We start from the raw sequence: 14,847 nt of genomic DNA, 5'->3' as shown, positions 1-14,847 counted from the left end.
AGGTATGCCAGCACACCTGAAGAGCCGGGGCAGGGCCAGAAGGCAGAGCGCTGGCTGCGTAAGGACGTAGGAAAGCCGTGCTGCTCTCGTGACACGCTCCCAACATTAGTCAGGACTTTCCACTTCCCTACACCCACATTTTCTCTCACATCCTTGCCATGTTCAAACAGATGCAGCAGTTCTGAAGTAAATGTCTCTCCCTAGATGCAGGTCCCTGCCTCTTACAGTAACTTGGCAATTATCCTGACGGCTTTGTAATTCAATCGTGTTGAGTAATACCTCTCTGTTCCATTTCTCAGTCTCAGCCATGTACAAATATGAGCATCTATTCAGGTGCCTGGCCGGACTGCGCTGTGAACCCGCTGCTCTCCTGTTCCCTCCCAGTCCCATTCCCCTGCTGCCTTCACAATCAGCTCTGGATGCGATCAAAGCAGCAGCCAAACACCCCACACCTGCAAAAAAAAGCTGCCACGCAGTCCTGTTACACCGTCCTGGTATCTGGAAAGCCTCAAAAGAAGCAGTCTCCATCATCAGTTCAATATTGTTACTGCCCATAAAACACACCTGGCGCCTGCAGGACCTAACAGAAGATTATAACTAAGTAACATAAGCAGCGATAAGCCCCCACCAGAATAAAAATCCAAGAAGGAATCAACTTCAAACCAGACTATGTTCCAAACCGTTTCAGAACAGACTGTGGAACCCACCCGCGTTACTGGAAGGAATCCTAAGAATCCTCTGGTCAAATTGGACAGCAAGGAGGACAACCAGGAAAGCGACGCTCCCTACGTGTGAACGCCTCCGCCTTACTTTCCACCAAAAACAAGCAAACAACCGTGCAAAGTTCTGTATATTCATCTCAACATTATCCATAACAAGTCAGTGGACAAATCAGAGCAAATGCTTGCTCCTGAAGGAACAGGTCGTCACGTTACTACGCTCTCCAGCGCCCCATTTTGAAGACGAGCACAGAAAGCGATGCAGCGAGCTTCCGAAACCAACCCGAGCTGTTTGCCAAGTCCCCCAGCTGTTCCTCCGTGGTTCCTTCGGCGCAGCCTGGACACGACGCTGCTGTCACAGCGCTGCCGGGAGGCTTTGGGAGGGCTGGTGCCACGCGACGGGTGTGCAAAGGTCCCGGCCCCGCTGATCAGCCCCACGGACAGATAAGCCCCACGGAGAGATAAGCACGCACCGTTTGATGCGCCCCTTGAAATTGCATATTAATAAAGTGGGGTTTATCAGGAAAAAAAAAAAAGAGATCGGATCTCTATTAGGAAGACAATTAGAGGGAAGGCTAATTGGTTTTGATAAAGAAAAGGTGACAAAAGCTGCATTTGCAATTTCTTCTGCTTCTTTTATTCATTGCAAGTTCCGTGCTTCTTTTTACTCGTTAGAAGTTCATCGGTATGAAAGAAAGGACAAAGTTTACCGGGAACACAACTGAAGTTTGTCGGGCTCTCCCTGCAACCCCTCGCTGCCCGCTCAGCTCCTCAGAGCTCCTCACGGCGCTCCCAGCTCCTCCGCCCCTGAATTACCTCCCTTTCGGGTCGTAGCAGCCACGCCAGACGAGCAGCCTTCTCCCACACACGCCGGCCGGGGTTCCGACCGCAGAAAAAAGGAAAACCTCAACTTTTCCCCTAAAGCCACGCTTCAACTTTCTGTCCGTGCGCGCCCGGCGCCCCCCCCCCACGCGGGCTGTGCCCTCCGGGGGCCGCGGGAGCCGGGCTCGGCTCCGCCGCCCGAAGCCCGGCCGGCAGCAGGAGGGTGCCGGGGACGAGGGGGGGGTGGGGGAGACAGAGGGGGGCCGGGTGCTCGCGACAGCGCTGTCGCGATAGCGGCGCGACAGCAGGAGGCTGTGCGCTGCCTCAGGCGCGCGGCTCGGAGGAAGAGGAGGATGGAGAGGAGGAAGGAGAGGAGGGAGAGGAGGATGAGGAGGAAGGGCAGAAGAGGAGGAAGGGCAGACAGCCCGAGGCGCCGCCGTGCTTTGTCATCCCGCCGCCCCCCGCAGCCCCCCGAGCCGCTCACCTTGGGTTTGTAGAGCCACTTTCGGAACCTGTTCATCATCACCGCCACCGCCCGGGGCTGCTCGGGGGGAGCTGGCCGGGAAGCTCCGGGACGCTCCGGGAGGCAGCGCTGTGCTGCTGCTGGCGGCTGTGGTGGCGCCGGTGGCCGCGGGCTGCCCTCAGCGCAGGGACCGCCCGGCGCCGCCGCCGGCTCCGCGCCTCACTGACAGCCCCCGCGGCCGCCCGCCCGGCAGCGGCGCCCCGGCCCCGCTCTGCGCATGCGCGGGGGGCCGGCCCCCGCTCTCGCTCGCTCTCTCTCCCTCAGAGCCCCGCCGCCAATCGCAAGGCGGCGGGAGGAGGGCTCGCCCCGCCCACTCCGCCGCTCATTTGCGTAACGGGAGATGAGGGGGAACTACATGTCCCGGCATGCCGCGCAGGGCTGCTGGGGGGGCGGTGGGATGCGCCGCTGCGCGGTGTGTGCTGGGGCTTGTAGTCTCGTCGCCCCTAGATGGTGAACCTCGCCGGTTCTGGACAACAAACCTCTGCATCCGACAGGCAGCCCTACCTAAGTCCGTGCTGATTAATTTCTAGCCGCTCCTGACCGCAAAAATGGAGAAGTGGCGTATCGAGCTGCTCGGCAACGGCGGCAAACAATCGCCGCCATCTTTTCTCCCATCCCAGTAGTTCTTTGCCCCCGCCGCGCCCGTTGTGCAATACGAAAGCGACCGCGCGGGAGAACTACAACTCCCAGCAGGCCCCGCGGCCCTTAGCAACCGCGGCGGGTCGGGTCGGGCCGGGCCGGGCCGGGCCGTGGCGGCCTCAGCGGGCTCGGAACGGGCGGAGGGAGCGCGGGGCCGGCCCGGGAGCGGCGCCGAGCCAGGTACGGGAGCGGGCAGCGCCGGGCCGAGGGGCCGCCCGCGCCCCGCCGGCACCTCAGGGCGCCCCGCGGCCTCCCCGGCGGCCGGGGAACTCCAAATCCAGCCACGAAACAGAAGACCGAGAGGGGAACTGATCGGCCCGTGTCATATCGTGACAAGGCTGTCGGGATTGGCTCCCGGTTTTCTTCCGCTGCTGGGGTTTGGGTCGAGTATCGTCAAGCCTCGGTGTCCTTTGGCTCAGCTGGCTGGGGAGGGAGCGTAAAGCTTCCTTGCTGAAGGGTTTGGGCAGCGATTCCCTGGTCGTAAAGTTCCGCAAGGTATTGAGTGCCAAAAATACGGTGTGAAATAAAACGCTTGTAGTGGACAAAATGGTGAAATGTGTGAAAATTAAAAAAGAGTAGGAGCTCTTTAGCCGGTCAGCACGGACGTGCTCCATCCGAGGCTTTGCTGCCTTGAAGGAAAGAGGAAAGAGGACAGAGGAGCAGTGCCCAGGCTGTGCCTCGCTCAGAGGGCAGGCGGTGGTGTGGCAGGGTTGGACGCGGTGCTTAGGGACATGGTTTGGTGGGTGACAGTGGTGGTAGGGCGATGGTTGGACCAGATCGTCTTGGAGGTCTTTTCCAACCTTAATGATTCTGTGATTCTAAATTCCAGAATAAATGAGACCAGCAGGGTGTGACCCCGGAGGCAACTGCACCCTGTGTTCGGTGGCTCTCTTGCTAGCACACGTGAGAACGCCTATGCCATTCTGAGCCGCTTGAGCTGAGTGAATTTTGCAGGGAGACTGAGTTCAGCCCCCCCAAAGCACTGCTTTCATCAGGGGAAATGTGATCTCAGGCTTTCTAGGCTAGGAATGCAGGAACGAACGTGAAACTTGAAGGCCTCTCTCATGCCATTGAAACAAGTCCTTACAATTTTGGTTGGTCTTACCATATGTAATTGCTTTCAAAATATCTCCAAGCTCTGCCATAAAATAAGGCTAAGTCAGGTTCTTAATTCGTTTAACTGAACTTCTACATCTGGTAATGGAAGAAGCTGTATACCATTTTGTGTGCAATGATTCTGTATCATTTTTATACACAGGAGTTAGTATTTTCTCCTAAATAACTGTATGGCAATAAGGGTGCACTCCATAACACAATGGATTTTATTTTTGGTGCATATGTTTTAAAATAATGTTGGTGATTTTAAAATAATCAACAAAAATAAAATAAAAAAGCAGCAGTTCGTTTAAACACAGTCACAGGCGAAGAACCCCTGTATGTCCCGAGTTTTCAAGGTGTGTATATCCTAGTTTTCATATTCCATTTTTTTTCTTTAATGACTGTTTTTTTTTGGTGGGGAGGGAAAAGAGGGAATGTTGGCATGTACAGAGCACAGGAACTCAAACTGATTTCTACTGTGCCAGAAGAAAAAATATTTGTCACAGGGAGGGCTGTTGGAGCCTGAATTATGATTCAGTCTGAATGAGTACAGAGGTATTTTTCTCGCCCTTATCCAAAATTCCTTGTGAGTGTAAGAACCTTGGCAGGTACAGAGAAACAGATCGTGTTCCGCAGAGGAGGGGAGAAATGGTGATTCCCCTGATGACAGAGGCACTGTAGCACCTCTTCTTTGCTTGTCCTCACTTGTCATGGTCCAGCCCTGTCTTGCTGGTCTTTTTTTTCTTTTATTTGGACATTTTATCTTCATCATACTAGGTAACTAAATGTCTATATTGCACAAAACACCTTTTTTAAGCATCTTGTCGTTAGTAATTAAAAGAGTTGTTTAGGCAATTATAATTACATTTGATAGTGCTGAAAGGCAGGGTATAAAAACACTGTATCGGAAAATGTTACAACATCCTTTTACAACAAGAAATGAATTATCTTTACCATAGTAGGAATGAATCATCTTGATCAAGCTTTCTTCTGCAACAGCAGAATATAATGATATATAAAATGGAAGAACAATTTTCAGAAATATTTTTTTCACCATGTAAAATGACTTCTGTGCTCATTTTTTTCCCCATTGCTAAACTGGATGCCTGACTTTCAGCCCTGCTCATTACTGTCATTGGTCTTTAATACACAGCAACATGCCCGTGTGTGTAAACAAATGAATTACAGTTCCTGTCATGTGAACATTAAAGCATAGGTAGCCGGAACTGTGGACTCACACGTATGATTAAGACATCATTAGAGGTGGATATAATCCCTTCATTTCACAAAGCATCAAGCGTTAAATGTGCCCAGCTGCTGTGCCCTGGAAAACTTTGGCAGTGGCCTAGGCTACCGACGTGCTGTGATCGCTGCCTGCTGACCAACACTGTCTCATTGCTTCCTTATATTCCTCATATCTCTGCTCCTGTTCTTTTTTTTTTTTTTTTACCCTTTCTTTCGTTCTTTCTTGAAAAATAGACTGCTAGTAATAACACATAATAAGGTTTAAGACTAAAATTCTGTATTCACTTGCATCTCACTGAGAGGATCAATGTATTAAGTAGGACCTGTATAGCACACATACAAAAATTAATGCTTTTCTCTAGTATTATCTTTAATTAAATTTTGTCAAATAACCTGATGCAGAAATCATTTAAAGTATTCCCCTAATGATCTTATAAGATATTTGCAGAATAAGAAGTATGTAATTATGTCTTGTATTTTACTGATGTTTCTTTTGTTTCTAGTGTTCTCATTTCTGCTGCTCTGAATAACCATGGTTTTGAAAGCTTGACCTAAATGTTCTCTTGTACATTACTGCAGTGTAGCTTCTCTATGAGCCTATCAACATACATTACGCTACAACTGAAGCAGGCATGAAAAATTAATGATTTACTATATTTATAGGATTCTCCATGGTGAAGATGGTCAGCCATGGAAAACATATTGCAATAATAGTCCAACAGCTTAACAAATTTAACCCAGAAAATCAGAGCGTGGAGGATTTCTTGAATGAATCAGCTAAGACATTGCAGGTATATTCAGTTTCAGTTCATCTTACGTTGCTTACAATGTTTTAGTAGATGATTTTAAATATGAGGATATCTATTTTCTAACATGCTGTTGTAACTTTCATAGATTTATCTTACAGTGCCAACATTTTTGATTCAGGAGTAAGTCCAAGTTTCTTTTGGTTATCACCAGAAAACAAGGAAGCAAAGATCAGAGGGGCTGCGTAACTGCTTGAGTAGCAACAAAAGATGGGGGAAGCAGCAACCTACTAAAATGGATCTGACGGTGACAGGGAAAGTTTCTCTCCCCCCTTCTAAGCTGTTTTGTACTTTTCTTTCTTTCATCTTTTCTCCTTCTAAATGAAAGTTCTTGCCAGCACCACCTGTTTGTATACACAAATGCAGTTCAGAAGCTGACTCACAGGATCAGGTATTCCTGCTCTGAGCACATGACTGCCAGAACAGTGGGATGGAAGGCAAGTGGCAGTAAATTAACCACCTGCTTTTAATCTAATACTGCAAGTAACCAGAACAAGATTCAACAGTGTGTAGCTATACCAGCTGAAGCAGTTCCCATCCTTTCCTCACCATGTTCATTCATCTTCTCCCATCTCTTTGTCCTTAGTGCACCCCTGACTTCTGCTGATGCAGCTGGTGGATTGGCTCAGCTGTAGGAAATCACTAAGAAAAGACAGTGATATTGTTTAGGCTGCTGTTGTTTGTGCATGCTGTGTATTATCAAACTACATTGTCAGAGCCCTAATTCCACATTGCCACGTTGTAGCTCAAGTACTCATCGCCACTTCTGACAATAAGGTCTAAAATACTGCTACTCCGATTAGTTAGTCTTTTATGTTTATTTTGCATAAACATAACTGCTCACAAGAATATAAAACTTCAGAGGTCTGATATGGACATCACAGGCTGATGCAGTGATGCACATTCCTTGGGTATTTACTTTCTTAAACAATTTCTACTCAGGCCCCTAGTTTCTGCCACTGCCTTCCTGCTTTGTAGTGCTGGCATAACTCTTTATGCATTCATATGCTGAATTACATCAGGGAACTGGTCCAGTTTCAAAATAATCATTTTTGACTGGGCAAAGACTGGGTGCATTCAGCTACCACTGCTGCCAAAATAAATTCCTATTAATATTCAGATCACTGCTCTTCTCAGCCCAGGAAAGGTGATACAAAGACAAAAGAAATAGTAGCTCCATTAGAGAAACATGGATCTTAAGATTCTTAACAAACTCTTTCAAAGGGGAAAGAACACCAAGATGCTTTTGCTGATGCCAAAGATAAGGCAAAAATCTTTATCTGGGACATTTTAAATCATTCTGTTTCACTTCACTTACTCCATAATAATTTTGCTGCATATTTATCTGAGAAAATTAAAAGTGAGATCTATTTTTATACAAAATTAAGCTTTCATGCAATGTTTTAGTACCAAACGGGTGATTATAATTCCTCATGGAAAATTCATTTCACTTATTTCTTTTCAATTTCAGAATAGACCTGTGGTCCCAGAAATACTGCAGCATTTTTGTACACATGATCTCCTGGCTTGGCCACTTACCAATTAGCCAGTATTAACTGACTCGGTATTAACTGATTCCTGCAGAAACTTTCTCCAGTTAGAATCCTGATTAAGGCCATCACTTTAAACCCCACTCAGTCCAAGCTTGTATCTCTTGTGCTAGCAGCATGACAAATAGCAAACCTAATATTGTGGACTGCTGACTAGACAAAAATGAGGAGAATCAGATTCCAAGAGCACAAATCCATATGATTGCAAGACACAGCTCTCTTTATATTTAGTTAGTTAGATATGCAGTAAATCAGACTTGACTTTTCTACAACTTACTATCTTCTATTTTGTTAGACTTTTCTACTTGGTAAGAAGTACTTCTGAAGTTACGGAAAAGAAGTTGTGGAAAGAAGTTGCAAGAGAGTGCTGAAGTTTTGTTTTAACATCTTTGAAATTAAACTGACAACAACAATGAGGAAATGATACAGAAAGAGGCTGGATTTTAGACTTAATTTAGAATTCTTATTTACGTACACAGTGAATGTGGATATGTTATAAAAGGAAATTGGATTTAATCCTAAGGGAGTAAGTCCTGAAGGCATAATCTGTCTTGACTAAAATATCCCTGTCAACAATCCACCAGGAGTATAAAACTATTCTTGTGGGAATCCTTAGAAATTAAAGCATTAAAAATGTGTGGCAAACTGAGGTACAGGAAAATAAATGAAAGTGGCAAAGTGGGCAAGCAAATATATGTTAAAATGAAGGATTTGAAAAGGACATGAAAAAAAGGAAGAGGCATAAAATCCAAAGGGTCAAAACTGTAGGTTAAAAATGTACCAACCACTGAGAATAACTTGCTTTAAGTGAAAATTAACTGGCAGAATTCCATATTAGACCTTTTATTTTATTAGTAAGGAAGGAATAGGTCCATGCTGAACATTCTGCTCAAAATCCAGCACAACGTATCTGTTGGTTTCACTGTGCTGCTGCAAAAGTGACACAACCCAGAGGTTTGCATAATAACTTCTCAGCAAGATTTTCTTTGTAATCTTTAGTTGCTCTAATTTTACTTTCACGTAAGGTTAGATAAGTAATAAAATAAAAACCCAAAAAGCACGATTGTGTTAAATAATATAGTATATTATGCTCTTCCATTAAAATGGTGTAGACAGCTTTCCATGAATTATCAGTTCCTTGCATCAGACCAGGCGAGCTCTTGTCTTGTTCCTCTTGAATGCCACAGGAGGGCATTGAGTGACGTCAACAGGAACAGAAGCAACCTCTTGAATATTATTGTTTCTTAATTCATCTTTATAACTTTTTTAAGTATCATTACATTATTCCCATCTGAATACATTCACTCGTTGTAGGAAATCTTGTCTCAAGCTTTGAGAGAGAAAGCTATTTGAAAAACATTTGGGTGTACTATCTGCTTCCAGGTATATTCCAGAGTGACTGCCCAAAGTCTGTGTTAGTCTGTACGTATGTTGGTGTAAATGAGATAAGTAGATGACCATTTTTATTTGCAGAGGAATTAGATAAAGCTATCTAGAGTTAAGTTTTAAGTTTTTTGCCTTTATATCATCCATTTACCATCATGGTGGCCACACATCGAATCCCAGTGTACTGCTTTGAAAAAGCACCCATCTTTCCCTATATTTTTGTGATTGAAACAGATGAAGCAGATAGCATATCCAATAACTGTTGGGATGCATTTTTCTTTTTCTCTTACTGCACTTTGCAACCACTTGCTATTTCAAGATACAAATAGGGAATCAGAAAATTAGTACCAAAGGAATAGAAATTGAATTTTAAAGAACAGAGGTGAGCATTACTTTGACAGTAGTTCAGATCTGTCCGAGCCACTGTATATATAAAGATAGAATCTTCTTGTGGTGTGATGGAAATGTATAAATAGACTGCCCAAGTGTCAAGTAGTTAGTAATGTTTAGTGTAGCTATAACTAGCTCAAGGCTGGGTCTTTCAAGTGACACACACTCAGAATTACCATGTTAATGGCATCGTGGCCTGCATCAGAAACAGCATGGCCAGCAGGACTAGGGAAGGGATTTTCCCCTTGTATGCAGCACCGGTGAGACTGCATCTCAAATATTGTTAAATGTTAAAATGAAGGGCTTTACAAAAATATTGTTTTCAGTTTGGGACCCCTCACTACAAGAAGGATATTGAGTTGCTCAAGCATGTGCAGAGAAGAGCAACGAAGCTGGTGAAGGGTCTAGAAAACAAGACTTCTGAAAAGTGAGGAAATTGGGGTTGTTTGGTCTGGAGAAGAAGAGTCTGAGGGGACACCTCATTGCTCTCTACAGCTACCTGGAAGGGAACCTCTCGTTTCAGAAGACAGATGAAGGTCTTTTACAATATCTACTGCTCAGCTGAATATTTGCTTTCAGCTCCAACAGAAAGCTAGATTCAGCACATTGAGGCCCTCCATTCTTTCTTCATTCATTGTTTAGGCATTTCGGTCACGACTCAGCAAAACACTCAAACACACACTTAAGTACTTTTTTTATTTATTATTGCAATTTATGGTGCTTTTAATTCATATCTGAACATGTTTGAGATAATCCTCATTTTATAGATCAGAAAAGCAAATTGTCAAGAGAGAAGATAATCTCTTCATGGCTACTCAGGAAGCAAGAGAGAAAACCACATTCCAGTGTCATTTCCTATTTTCCAACTCCTAGCTCATGCTTCTGTATACAAATGGCACTGGTGAATCTCACTGATTATTAGCCTTCTGTTGTTAGAGAAATACAAATGAAATATGGTAAGCATTTTTATTTCTTGAATAGTGGGAGATAAATCAACACGGTTTCCTCTAATTAGAATGTTATGATCAAAATTAGTCTAGAAGCAATTCTGTGTTAATCTCCATATATTTTATTTCTGCAACATGTTAATTTTACATCATGAAAAGAATTTCTGTTCATTGTTCCCAATGAATGATCAGACTTGATTTTCTTCCAGGAAAGAAACTACGCTTTGACTTGTAATTTGGCTATTTACAGTCCTCATGCTTATTGTGTTGTACGTTATAACATTTACAACATAATATTGAACTTGTTTTCACTGGGAATATTTTCAATAGGAACATGGGTTCATTAGTAATATGCTGTGTGATTCCTAGTTGCAACAAGCAAGCCGTCACCTTCAATCTTGAAGAGTCATGTTATGCCCTTCAAAGCTCATAAAAACAAATAGTAAATGCAAATAAATGCTCTTGTTTCAATGTTGAGACCTTGTTGGTATTTAACGGAGTTCAGTATGAATTATCCCAAATAGCACAGTGACTTAAAATAATTCTTTAAATCTTAGTTCTTTAAATTATGGGTATTCATATTGAAAACATCAAACATCTCTATTTCTATTGTTCTTCATTTGAATGCCAACACTACTTCTCCTTGTTTATCTTCCTAAATGCTTTTTAATATTTTTCTCATCAGATTGATGTCCTCCAGATAATGTCTTTGTTCTTGTTTACTAAAGCCCCTTTTTTTTAGTGTCTTCAATTAAATCTATTAAAATGATTGACATCATAGTGGTTCTTCATCTCGTGTATTGTACGTAAGTAATAACGTACATCATTTCATCAGACCATTTATAAAAATGGACTGCATCTCTTCATTTTGAAGAAAAACAATACATTTTATACAAAACTGAAGCATCCCAGACAGTTTTTCTTTGGAGTGACTATTAGAATCAAGCTTTTGCTGATAACAATAGATAGATTTTAATACAGAAGTTATCATGCAATGTTTGTGTCTTTATGTAAGTAACTCACTTTATTTTCAGTGGAATTATTTGCTTCAGTTAGAGTTTCAGGGTCAGACCAATCACGTTGAGCTTTATAAACTCCATCTACTGAAAAGCTTAATTCTGTAAAATCAGAATTGCCACCCCAAATTCACTGTTTTATTCATTTTTCTCTCTCATTGATAGCAAGAGGAACCTGCTTTTGAGCTTTCTGTTTTGCAAGAACATGGTGTAATTTGGCATAACTCTTCATAGTTCTCATTTGTGTTGGTTCAGCTGTATGTCTCACACATGCCCACTCGATTGTGAGTAAAATCCCCAAATATCAAATGTCATAGATTTAGTTTTAAATATGAAAATCATTTAATGCAAGATTATTTTGATGTATGTGGTTAAAAAAAATCCTACTAAATTATACGAGTCTAATTTGTACTATTGGTTACTGATATAAATGTAAATTATCATCTTTCTAAGAAAAGGATGGAATCTGATTTTTCCACAACACCCTGCTCATATGATTTAATAATAAGTACAAAGGAAAATAACCTTAACTGTACCTCTTCAAGATGGTCAGCATTATCACATGAAGATGAAAATACGAGCCGGTGAATGCAACATAGACTGTAAATAGTAGAAGCAGTGCATTCTTGTGTTTATATCCTAAGATTCCAGGGCTTTTTTCCCTGTTGAAATTACTGGAAGCAAAGAGGACTGAGTTCTGGTGACTGATCCAAAACCCAGTGAAGTCAGTAGGGATACTCTCTTTCATTTCCATGGCATTTTGATTAGACCCCTGGAGAGGACTAGCACTGATAGCTGAAGTGCTGTGAATTAATCAGACTGCATCTGCAAAATGTGCATAGAAGTCGACAAGTTCAGTACATGCTATTACTCACAGTTCTCTTGGGGGGTGAAAGGTATTTATCTTTTCATCAAATATTAGCTTCTTACCTTAAATGTTTGTTTATTCACCTTAAACTAAATCCTTATCCTGAGGAGTCTCAAGCAGGGCATGGCTGATGTTCATTTCCTTCCTTCCCTCTAGAAACAAGAACTTTTCTGTCTCTCCTTGCCCATCCTTCTCTGACCTCCCTTAAACAGGTCCCATTGTCACCATGCTTATCATGCACCCCCGGTGGCAAGGCTTGCTTTTTCCAGATGCTTTTCCATTTAATTCATGCTATTGCTTGTACTCACACATGTTGAAAGTTGTGTGTTTACAAATCCTGTGCTTAAGTTTTCTTACACAGTCTCCTGTGTTCTTGAAGGAACTTGACTGGTTTCCAGCCACAGTGAGGGAGCAGGAAGCAGGGAAAATACGCCCAGAGAAACAGAGTGAGGGCACCAGGGATCTCTCAGAAAGCAGCGATAATGCTAATCAGCACATATTCAGACTAGGGTAGGTCAATCTCATGCATCTTTTTTGCAGACAGGATCCTTCTTTTACAATTTAATCACTTGGGAATCAGGAAAAGCTGAAATTCAATGTCATAAAGAGAATATGGTCAGATATTTTTATGGTGTGACATCGCAAACACCTATAACAATATTTTGCTTACATACAGTGCAGCCGTTGCTCAACACAGTAATATATAGGCTTCCGAACATTAAAAATACAGAACCATCCAGTATTCATCTACTATGAACTTACTATGCTTTAAACAACAAAACAAAAAATAAAAAGCTGTAATATTAGAGGTAGAGAGGTTGTTTCTGGAGGCGTATTTTTCAAGATTTATAGTCCTTGATAAATTTCAATAGCTGGTGCAACAAAAGCTGGTAGCTGCATGTAACTTTCACCTGTAAATTATTTGGCTCTTCTCATGCTGAAAGACTCATGCAAGGTGCTTGCAAACATAACCACCTGTTAGTTGTTTCAGAGAAATGAGGTGAAGTGAAATTCAGAAGGTAGGGATATGGTCTGATGGACAGCACAAAGACGCACAAATCAGCATTTATAAATTCTTTTCTCATTGCCACCAATGACTTAGGGTGTTATCTGGGGAAAATTTCTTCCCAGCTCTGTCCTGTAGTTCCCACTTTTACAAAATAGTATTACCCGAAAGGAATTTCTTTAAGCACAATTAATATTTGTGACATGTTTTGAGAATCTCATCCAAAAGCTGCTGTAACTTTACAATCTGTCATCATATTGTAGTAACTGTTTCTGGGTCATTTGACCCACTTCTGAAATCTATCCCATTGACATAAAATGCAACATAAGAAGGCACAGAGAAAGAATGCACTTATGAATTAGTGGGCTCAGCCTAAGAATACTACCAGAATAAATGACCACAAATATTGGATAATTATTTCTCTCGTCTTGGATGTAGCACTTTCCATAGCAGAGACTATGAACTTTTTAAAGCATTAGGTCAGTTTTTGATTTAATAGATTATCAGGCCTGCTTAACCAGAAACTGGCTTACCTTTGAGATTTCGTATCCAAGTCTTGATCCTGCCCAGTCTTGTTTAGTTTATTATGAATGTGGATGAGATCACTTCCTCAGATGACACAGAAACAGAACACTTAGTACCTTCTGTAGTTAAAAAAAGATTCAGTTTATGATATTGTGTGATAAGAGGAAAGGACTCTTTTGGGCATGGGGTCGGCAGAATAACCAGTCAGTATTAATGTTCTGGGGCGCAGCTGTCCCCAGGCTGCACCTCCTGCTTACTTCAAGGCCATGCAGTGGTTATGTACTTTCTTGCTTCTGGCTATGACAAGGGTAAGCACATATTTCTGTGTTTGTCCCACCAGCTAGCTTCTGACCAACTTGTTAAATCAGAACAGCAAAAGTAGAGTAAATGTAAATAAGCAATTGCTCTTTTCTGTGTAGTCTGAACTGTGCGGGAGGTATGCCTTGGGTACTGGTGTCTTCCCATTGCCATCTGGCTGCCTACTTCTGTTCCTCTCTCAAATGTACACTTGAAAAGCACTGGTTTGTTGGAGGACTTTGTACACATAGGGTACTCAGGAGGTGAATGCAAGGATTCTGATCAAATGAATATCTTAAGAACTATTTATTTTCTAGCCTTCTAAAGGAGATAGTTGTAAGAGGTTTTGGGGACATATTTCCAGCAAGTTTGTCCAATTTTAACATGAACTTCTCTTTACCATCAGAGCTACTGTTATTTGCAGATTGATATGCTTGTGAACAAAATCATCTGTTCAAGGGGACCTATCTTTTTAGATTCAGAATGCCACAGTCTTACTTTTGTTTGAACTATTTCTCTCTTTTTGCATTTCAGGTGTTTGTGTTTGCTTTTGCCTTTTGCGGTGAATTCTCAGACACCTCATATCAAATTTGGGATATATATTTAAATATTTAGTGGGTGGTTAGATTTCTGGATTTTCTCTGTCTGCTTTCATTCATGAAAGATCTTCCTTAAATCCAGAAAAGGTATATTTGGAATGGAGGGTATCCTTCACAAGAATTCTCATTGCTTAGCAAGATGGAGTTCATGCTTCCCATCAATTTTATATATATATATATATTTTTTTTTTTTTTCAGATATGTTCGGTCTCTTTGCTCTTCCATTAGTGTCCTTCCTCCATCAAAGCCCTCCTGTATCTCCCATTTTCTTCTACCTTCCTTTTCACTCCTTTCTCTCTACTCCCTTTTTGCCATCTCCCTCTTGTTGGCACCATTTTCCCAATTGCATTCCCCTTTATCTTTCTGCTATCTCAACCAAAGCCTATTAGTTCTTCTTTCTCTGGAGCCCTA

General features: G+C 42.5%; 2 protein-coding genes across 6 annotated transcripts in view; one reads left to right on the top strand and one right to left on the bottom strand.

Moving 5' to 3' along the window:
- Positions 1-2,595, bottom strand: part of ZFYVE28 (zinc finger FYVE-type containing 28) — a 147,776-nt gene extending 145,181 nt beyond the window's left edge. The window contains exon 1 of one of the 4 annotated variants that reach the window (XM_080592067.1): positions 2,026-2,595. In XM_080592067.1, coding sequence (XP_080448193.1) covers positions 2,026-2,064 — 39 coding nt within the window. In that variant the 5' untranslated portion in view covers positions 2,065-2,595. The remainder of the gene's footprint in view (positions 1-2,025) is intronic. The other 3 variants (XM_080592069.1, XM_080592066.1, XM_080592068.1) reach the window with 3 other exon arrangements.
- A 155-nt stretch (positions 2,596-2,750) lies between these two features.
- CFAP99 (cilia and flagella associated protein 99) overlaps positions 2,751-14,847 on the top strand; it is a 57,442-nt gene continuing 45,345 nt past the window's right edge. The window contains exons 1-2 of one of the 2 annotated variants that reach the window (XM_080592071.1): positions 2,751-2,883; positions 5,710-5,837. In XM_080592071.1, coding sequence (XP_080448197.1) covers positions 5,718-5,837 — 120 coding nt within the window. In that variant the 5' untranslated portion in view covers positions 2,751-2,883; positions 5,710-5,717. Of the gene's footprint in view, positions 2,884-2,903; positions 3,199-5,709; positions 5,838-14,847 lie in introns of those variants that run through there. The other variant, XM_080592072.1, reaches the window with a different exon arrangement.

The sequence above is a fragment of the Anser brachyrhynchus genome, assembly GCF_964034855.1.
Source record: "Anser brachyrhynchus genome assembly, chromosome: 4".
Lineage (NCBI taxonomy): Eukaryota > Metazoa > Chordata > Aves > Anseriformes > Anatidae > Anser > Anser brachyrhynchus.
This window is presented reverse-complemented; position numbering and strand designations above follow the sequence as displayed.